We start from the raw sequence: 9,098 nt of genomic DNA, 5'->3' as shown, positions 1-9,098 counted from the left end.
TAGTGCATTAGTCTTTTGGATGCAAGTCTTATCTACCTGTGCAGGCAAGACTTGCTCAAGGGCAGGGCTGGCACTGTAGGGCCTTGTGCAGGGGGGCCTTGATTGTTTTAATGCATACAAAACATCTTCAGACCTATTTCCTCGTTCAGTCTGTACAGTTGCCACAGGCAAAGAAACAGAGGCAGTCTAGACAGTCTCTGGACCAGGTCTTCCCCACACAGGTACAACAGTAGCCTCAGAGCTTCCCGCTATCAGGCCTGATGGCCAGCGTGCCTGATTGGAAACAGCAATTCTTGGCTGGGTCAGCTCACCCACTGGGGTCCTGCCTCAGCATCCCGGCCCCAAGCTCTGCTGGCCTGGCTCCAGCCCTGACTGCCTGCTCTTGTCAAGCTCCTTCCCTAACCCACCACCACACCAGGGGCTGGGTCTGTCCCTAAACCCAGGATTGGCAGGGCTCCTGTCAACGTGCAATTCACCACACTTGTTCCTTGGTCTGGCTTTCATCTTTTTCTCAGCTCAGAAAGCTCTCTTATGGAGAGGAATATTAGGCAGCTTTATTTTTTAAAAGGCTTTTTAAAATGATGTATTTTAAATTTTAGATTCAGACTCCTTAAGGAAAAATTTGATTGTTTTTCTGTGAAAAAGTTAAGTGTGCATCACAAAAGCACTATCTATAATAATAATTATATTCTCATTAACATAGTTTACTATGTGCCAGGTACAGTATTTTGCATATTATATATCCATTTAACCCTTGCAACAATCCTATGAGGTAGTTACTACTATTGTCTTCATTTTAAGATGAGGAAACTGGAGAACAGAGAAGTTAATTGATTTGCCCAAGGTCACAGAGACAGAAAGAAATGGCACCAACAACCAAATCCAGGGGTCTGGCTTCTGAGTCTGTGCTCTTAACCACCGGTTTTACTCAGAAAAGCCTTCACGCATTCAGGAAAGGGGCCTTTTCTGAAAATTCACCCTCTTGTGCTCTGAGGGCTTGATGTTGTCTTGTTAGAAATCCTCACAGTTGAAGTTATTCAAATTTAGCTATAGCCCTTTGCTAGAACAACGTCTCTTAATAAATGGAATTTGTTAAAACCGGTCCAGTATTGGGACTTCCCTGGTAGCGCAGTGGTTAAGAATCCGCCTGCCAATGCAGGGGACACGGGTTCGAGCCCTGGTCTGGGAAGATCCCACCTGCCACGGAGCAACTAAGCCCGTGTGCCACAACTACTGAGCCTGTGCTCTAGAGACCGCGAGCCACAACTACTGAGCCCATGTGCTGCAGCTACTGAAGCCTGCGCGCCTAGAGCCAGTGCTCCGCAACAAGAGAAGCCACCACAATGAGAAGCCCACGCACTGCAACAAAGAGTAGCCCCCGCTCGCTGCAACTAGAGAAAGCCCGTGCGCAGCAACGAAGACCCAACGAAGCCAAAAATAAATATAAAATAAATAAATAATTTTTTTTTTAAAAAAAGAATCCGCTCGCCAATGCAGGAGACACGGGTTTGAGCCCTGGGCCGGGAGGATCCCACATGCCGCGGAGCAACTAAGCCTGTGCTCCACAACTACTGAAGCCTGCACACCTAGAGCCCATGCTCCGCAAAAAGAGAAGCCACCGCAATGAGAAGCCCGCGCACTGCCACGAAGAGTAGCCCCCGCTGTCCACAACTAGAAAAAGCCCGCGCGCAGCAACGAAGACCCAACGCAGCCAAAAATAAATAAATAAAATAAATAAATTTACTTAAAAAAAAAAGAAAAAGAAATAATGAGACACACCTTAAAAAAAAAAAAAAAACTGGTCCAGTATCGTTTCTGTTTAAATGTCAAATGTCGAGATAACAAGAATTATTAATGTCCTGGGTCACTGACTGTTTCAGCAAGAAGTATACTTTGTGAGGTTTAAAATATATATACCTTGTTGGGGAGGAATAAAAGGAAACATTAGATTTCTCTGAAATGTTTCCATTTTTATAAGTAGAATTAATTTTTATTTGTATAATTAAAAACAATCAATAAAATATGCCTTTATCTGATCAATCATAATATGCCTCCTGTAGCACGCAGCCTCTAAGATGGTCCCTGATGACCCCCCGCTCCTGGTTCTCAGAGCCTTGTGTAATATTCTCCTCTTAAGCAACTTATTTTTAACCAATAAAATACGGCAACACTGAGGAATGTCACTTCTGTGATTAGGTTGCAGAAAACTGTGACTTCTGTCTTGTTAATACTCTGTAACTTTCTTGGCTTGCATGATTTGATGAAGCAAGCTGCCCACATGGAAGGAACTAAAAGTGATCTCCAGCTTACAGCCCTCCGGGAACTGAATGCTCCCAACAAAGGAGACCAGGGACCTTGGACTGACATCTTGATTGCAGCCTGGTGAGAGAGTCCTGACCTACAGAAATGGTGATTGTTTTAAGTCACTAAGTTTTAGGGTAATTTGTTATGCAACAGTAAATACTACAGTACTACACCATCCGCAGTTGGTTGAATCCAAGGAGGTAGAACCATGGATATGGAAGGACTGCATATATGGAGGGCTGATTATAACGTTACACACAAATTTTCTACTGCATGGTGGGTTGGTGTCCCTAACCCTTGCGTTGTTCAAGGGTCAACTGTAATATACTTTCTTTATAAAAGTATTGAATTTTTGAGAAACTAATTTATGAATCATCATACAAACTAATGTAAAATAGAAGATCTAATCTAGATTGGCGTCAACACATATCTGAAGTCATGTACATGTATTATAACTACATCTGTGTCAGAACCATCTAAGGACCCTAACTCAGTCTTTCACAATCAGACCCCCCTTCAGGGAAGTGGTGGCTCCAGGGCAGACTGAGTATGTGAGTGTGATATATGAGTGTCGGAGGTGCATATGTGTCCCTCACAATTGACGCCCTTCCCTTTCAGGCCCAAAGGTGCCTTAGGACAAGGACAAACCCATATGGGGCTCTTGGGCAGAGGCCAAAGTCTCCCCTGTCAGACTGAGAGGCCCCTGAAGAAAGATTCCCCCCACACCCACCTCCCCATATCCCCCATGAGACTGCCAGCCATAGCAGACTGAATTCCTCCCCCCAGTGTCTTTCCCAACACCCGCGCCCCAGCTCCCAGCCCAGAACCCTGCTCAAAAGGGGAGCTCAGACAGTGAGGAAAAGAGGTCACCTAACAACAGGTAGAATAGAAACACAAACCCAAGAAATGAATTTCTTTGCCCCAGTTTATCTTCGTTGGTCCAGAGGCCAGGTTCACACTCAAGGTGCAAAAGTGAGACACAGAGTTCCCAGGGCCATTGCTTCAGCCTCCCTCCCTATACCTTTCACCTACGTACCCACACATTTTACAGATAGGGAGGCAGGGCCAGAGGCCTCAGTGACCTCTGTGTCACTGCTCACCTATCAGGATTTTGCATCCTCTTGGCTCCCAAAAGCAAAGCAGGGAGCTCAACTACTTTAGTCCTTGGTTCTCTCCAGAACTCACCCGCTCTCCACCTCACGGAGCCTCTGCTGGGGCCTATCAACCCCATGCAGTCACAGAAGAGGTTATGGCCCAGCATCTAAGAGCTTCTAGTGGCTGGACTGACACTGCCCACTGCCCACTCTGGAGAGCCAAACTGTGGCTCCTCCTGGCCCAGACAGTCTGATTTCAGGGAAATTGACCAAATTAATTTGACACCTAATGTTGCTACAGCCAGAGAGGCACAGCAAGTAGAAGCACAGAGAGGGAAGTAAGATTTTTCTCCAACAGCCTTGGAACACTTCTCCACTCCTTGCAAGCTTAGAAAGCACACATTCCTTTTCTTTTTTCTTTTTTATTGATGTGTAGTTGACATATGACATTATATTAACACAGATTCCTTTCCATCAGAAGCTTAAGTCAATATGGTTTGCAACAGCTCCCTTGCAGTGGAGAGGTGTGATTTGTTTGGAACTGGTATTGTAGAATTCCCATTCTCCTAGTCTTCTCAGGGTTCTGCCATCATCATCTCCCCCATCCCCATCTCCCACGTGCCCAGTGGCAGAGTGCAAGTGGGACAGTCCCCTATCTTCTTCTCTGATCCCGCCTCCAAGCCTGCCATGGTGTCAATCACCATTCTAGCTCCCTTCCCTGATACCAGTTCTCTACCAATTGCCTTGGCAAAATTGCAGCCAAAAAGCCATAGTAGGCCAGAGTAGCAACCTAACTTCCTACAGCAAATCCACCATCAGGGACAACAGCCTTAGCAGAGCAAGATCTGAGAGGAGTGAAGGGGAGGGATAAGGAGAGGTAGCCGAGAAATCCAAGAGAAAGGATAAGCCACAACCTTCAGATAATGAGAGCAGGCTAGCCCTCTCCCCAGGGAGCAGTGGGACCCTGTGGAGAAAAAAGGCTAGTGGAGACCACGGGTAACATAAGGTATGGATGGATGCCTCACGTGTGCAATTGAACATATATTTGCACACACTTGCTCCTGAGTCAGCCTGCAAATATACATGCTCCTAATGTATACATCCCATGCACACACCTGCACACATGCACCCCTACACATAGGCCTGCACACACAAGGGCTCACTCACAAACACCCACAAATCTGCACGCTCAAACTCACTCATACATAAACACACATTTTTTGCATATATATCTTCACTCATGCACATATACACACACCGTGGGGTACCCGTCCACACATGCATATACAAATTTACTTCCTCCTACATACATACTATACATACACATATGTATATACTCACACATAGGGCTGCTGATTCTCACACGGCCTGTGCACATCTGCCTACATGTTAGCACTGACATACTCACTTATGCTTCCCTGCACTCATACCAGCAAATAATCTGTAGTTGCTTGTGTACAACCACACACATGCCTGCAAATATATACATAAACCCTTGCACCCCTGTACAGAGACACCCTTAGCCCTGGTCCTGGGGTGTGGATGGTGCTGCCCTCTGTTGGAGACAGCGGATAAGCTCCTTCCGGTTGTCTAGAATGGTGTCAAAGCTCTCCTGCAGACGGGCCTGCTGGTCAACCAACTGGTGCTGCAGGCCCCGGATCCACTGGAGCAGGGCCAGGCGACGGTACATCACCAAGTGCACATGGTGCTTCTCCTTCTCCTGCTCTTTATAGCGCTCTTGAGCCTGCAGCTGCTGTACGGCCTGGGCCACCGAGGGCAGAAGGGGAGCTGGAGGGCCAGGGCCGGGAGGGGTCCCACAGGCAGGCTCAGGGCTGCAGCTAGGGCTGTCAATGCTCAGGGAGCTGCTGGCATAGCCGTTGTCCTCCAGAGGGGAGCAGACTGTGCTGGCACCACCCATCTTCTCAGGCCCAGCTCCAGGGATCTCTGCCCCCTCTGGTGGGCTGCGGACCTCCCCCTCAGGGAGTCCAGGATCCTGGAAGGCCTGGTTGTCAGAGGGCAACTCGGAGAAGCTCCTCAACAGTATGGGTTCCACTTGGCCTGGCATCCCATGCCAATTCTCATTGGTATCTTTGGCACTTGCCATGAAGTTGGAGTTGCTGTCTGGCTGAAGCTTGGGCTGACATACTCCAGGAGGCGGGTCCCCCAGGAACTGCCCCCCTTCAGCTTCCCCTGGCTGGATGGCAAACATCTGGTCTGTAAAAGGGAAGCAGAGAATGAGTCAGGGCAGGACAGGGTGGGGTGCCTGAAGTCGAGGCAGCCTAGCAGCAGGGACAAGGCTGCTCCTTTCCCTTGGCTCTGGTAACACCTCCCTTGGTGGTTTTCCTCTTCCCTCTCTGACTGCTGATTCTCAGTCTCCTCACAGGGTTTTCCCTCAGCCCCGAGGCAGGCTGTCCTCTCCTTCTATGCGTTTCTCCCAGATGACCTCATCCTCTGCTATAGCTTCCAGAACCACCATGTGTTGGTGACTCTCAGATCTGTCTCCAGCCCAGATACAACTGCTACCAAATTCTGCATCCAACCTTAGGCCCCTCAAATTCTACATGGCCCACCCCATCCTCCCTCTTCAGTGTCCTCAGCAGAACGGCCCCACTCTCCAGTCAGTCACACCAGCCAGAAACTGAGAGCAGCCTGGACTCCTCATTCGGCTTCTTTCCCCCTCTCACTGGCCATCAAATTTGGACACTTCTTCCTCTTAAAAACCTTCGAGTGTACATGTGTGTGCACACACACACGCACGTGCATGTACATATGTCTTCCCTTTCTCTTGGTTTGGGCCATTTCTAACCTGGATTACTGACTGCTATGGCTTTTTACTGATCTCTCTGCCTCTAGTTAAAAATGTAAGTTTGTCATGGCTCCCTCCCTAACCTCCTGCTAACCCTCTTCCCGGCCTGTGAGGCCGTGCTTCATCTGGCCCCTGCTCACTGCTCCAGACTTGCCTCTTGCCACTCTGCCTCCACACTGCTCAGAGATCTCCAGACACACCATTATTCTCCTCATACAACTCCCTGGGCCTATAATATCCTTCCTCTCCCCTTCCCTCCAAGCTCTTCCCTTCTGCACCCAGCAAATTCCTTTTCATACTTCAAAACGCAGCTCTAATACGCCCACTTCCCTGAAGCCATCCTGATATCCTCCCCACTGCCCCGATATACACAAACACACACAGTTAACTATGCATTCCTCAGGATCCCCACTGCCCTGGGTACATGCTGTCTTATTCATGTTTGTTTCTTGTCCCCGGCACATAGTTTATGACCAATAAATGTCTATTCAACTTTTTTTTGTTTTTGTTTTCTATCTTGTAATAGCAGCTTACTGGCTCCCTAGCTAGACATGGAATTCCTCTATATACCCTCCATCATATTCAGGAGCCAGCACAGAACGTGGCACTAAGCAGGCATCAGCACATCCTTGCTGAGTGAGTAAGTGAATGGGGGAGGGGGACTGAAGTGGGGAGACGGGCCAAGAGTAGCAGAGGCTACTGCTGACTGCCCAGGGCTGGAAGAGCTGGGTTGGGTTCCCTCCTCTGCCCAGTGAGGAAGCCCTTCTCCCACTGACAAGCCTCTCTTCTGACCTTGCCCCTTCCCTCCGTGTCTAGTACTATCCCGGGTCCCTGCCTCTAGCTTGCTCCATCCTGAGGCCCTAGAGAGAGAACACACCACATTATTCTTTCCTCCCCAATAACCGACTTCACCCAAAATAAGGGGTTAAATTGACAAGAAGTTCCTACTGACCATAAATTACTAGGATTAGAAAAACTGGGGATCAGTAAGAGTGAGGGAGAGTGTAAGTGGAGGTGGCAGGGACCCCCCCCCCCCCACATCCAGTAGTGGGAAGAAGTACTGGGGGCAGTGGTAGGGACAGTCCCTTCGCAACCTACAGACTCCACCCCGCTAAGCAAGGTGCCTGGAGATCGTCCCCGCCCAAATGTTTTCTATTTTCTAAACTTGGGCGGGGCCGTGAAGGCAGCTGGAATGAGGTGGGGGTCTTGCTGAGGATCTAGGGGTTCTCGGAGACGGTAAAATGGGAACCGAGACACCCCAGGATCAGGCTTCTCTCTAAGCTAATCCGCAATTTGTGTGTGGGAGAGCGCTCTGTAAGGATGGGGGGAGGCGGCCTCCCTTCCTGCCTAGCCTTGCGGGAGAGGGAGACTACCCCCAGGAGACAGAGGATACTGACCGTCCATCCCTAATCTCTCCAAAAGAGGCAGCTGGGCAGAGGCTGTGACCCCCGCCCCCTGCTGGGGTCCAAACCCTCCCGCTCCGGGCCCCGACTCACGGCCTGGAGGCGCCGCCCCGCCCGGCTGGCTCTGGTTCCGAGGGCCCCGCGGCGGGAACTCGTCCCTCGGGGCTGCGAGGAGGGGGGGTGGGTAGAGGAATCCCTAGGCTTGGGCGTCCACGCGGGCCGGCGCGTGGGGTGTGGTATCCCGGGCCGTGCGCCCAGCGAAAGCCGGGACTGCCGAGTCAGGTGGCGTCAGCGCCGCGGGGCGGGGCAGCCTGGCCCACGTGTGCCGGTTCGGTTTTCCACGGAGCCGCGCGCCTGCCGGAGAGTCGGAATCGCCTCCCCCGCCTTCGGCAGCCTGAACTGAGACCTTGCAGGTCCTGTTTAATTCCCTAACTGCATTTACTGGGTCCCTCCGATCGGTTTTCCTCACTGCACATGCAGTGACATTTTCAGAATGAAAATCTGGTCATGTCACCACCCTCCTGCCAAAAACCCTTCAGTGGCTTCCGCATTGCAGGGTAAATCCTTAAGGCTGCAGCCGCAGGGCTCTGAGCGTCCTGCTCTGTCTCTCCAGCTTCAGCCTTTGCCCTTCAGTCTCTGGAACTGGGCCTCACGCTCCTTTCTGCCACACTGTTCCCTCTGCCTAAAATTCTCTTCCCCCTCTCATATTTAAGATCTCTTTTCAGATAAACCTTCTCTGACCTCCTAGGCCAGATTAGTTCCCCCTTTTATATTATCCCAGGGCATTTTGATCCTTTTCTTGATAGCATCTATCACAATTTGAAGTTATATGTTCATTTTGTGCTTATTTAATTAAAGTCACTTACTGAACAGAGTAATTGCTGACTCTAAGGATAAAACCAAAAAGCACTGGCTGCTGTTAGGGAGACGCAGCCCCAGAAAGAAGTCTGGGACAAGTTTAGCCTTTAGGGCACATGAGCTTCCAGGAGGTTCCTTCCGACTCCCCAGCTTTACTGAGTAAACCAAGCAACTGGCTATACCTTCCTCATGCTACCCCCTCCATGCCACCAATTAAAAACAAACAAAACAAAACTCATATGGATTCATCTTTGAATCATAATACATTAAAAAATACCCTTGTCTTTCCCTCCTCCCTTTCTTTTGCTTTTTTTGTTTTAAAAGAAGAATTTGAGTCTGATCTCCATAATGAGGCACCCTCTTCCATTTCCAACTTAATTCCAATTTACCATTCTGCAACCTAGAGATTAAATGGCAAATTAAATCACACCAACAAATCCTATATACAAAATAAGGGAAATGGAAGAGAAAAAAAAAACATTTCATGATTACGACAACTCCTATTTTAAGAGGGAAAAGGAAATAAAAAGGAAAAGGCAGAAGTAACTCAAGCTTTGGACACTCCCCCAGCTAAAAATATATATGTGGAGATCTCAGCCCCATTTCTACATCAGGTCCTGAGGCCTAACTAGT

General features: G+C 49.2%; 1 protein-coding gene across 1 annotated transcript; it reads right to left on the bottom strand.

Moving 5' to 3' along the window:
- Positions 1–580: 580 nt before the first annotated feature.
- LOC309614792 (UPF0500 protein C1orf216) lies at positions 581–7,944 on the bottom strand. The gene is made up of 2 exons (XM_082363645.1): positions 7,701–7,944; positions 581–5,612 (listed from the first exon to the last, which is right to left on the bottom strand). The coding sequence occupies exon 2, from the start codon at positions 5,605–5,607 to the stop codon at positions 4,918–4,920; it is 690 nt and encodes a 229-aa protein (XP_082219771.1). The 5' UTR covers positions 5,608–5,612; positions 7,701–7,944; the 3' UTR covers positions 581–4,917.
- Between the last annotated feature and the right edge of the window lie 1,154 nt (positions 7,945–9,098).

The sequence above is a fragment of the Balaenoptera borealis genome (assembly GCF_965194805.1).
Source record: "Balaenoptera borealis genome assembly, chromosome: 1".
NCBI lineage: Eukaryota > Metazoa > Chordata > Mammalia > Artiodactyla > Balaenopteridae > Balaenoptera > Balaenoptera borealis.
This window is presented reverse-complemented; position numbering and strand designations above follow the sequence as displayed.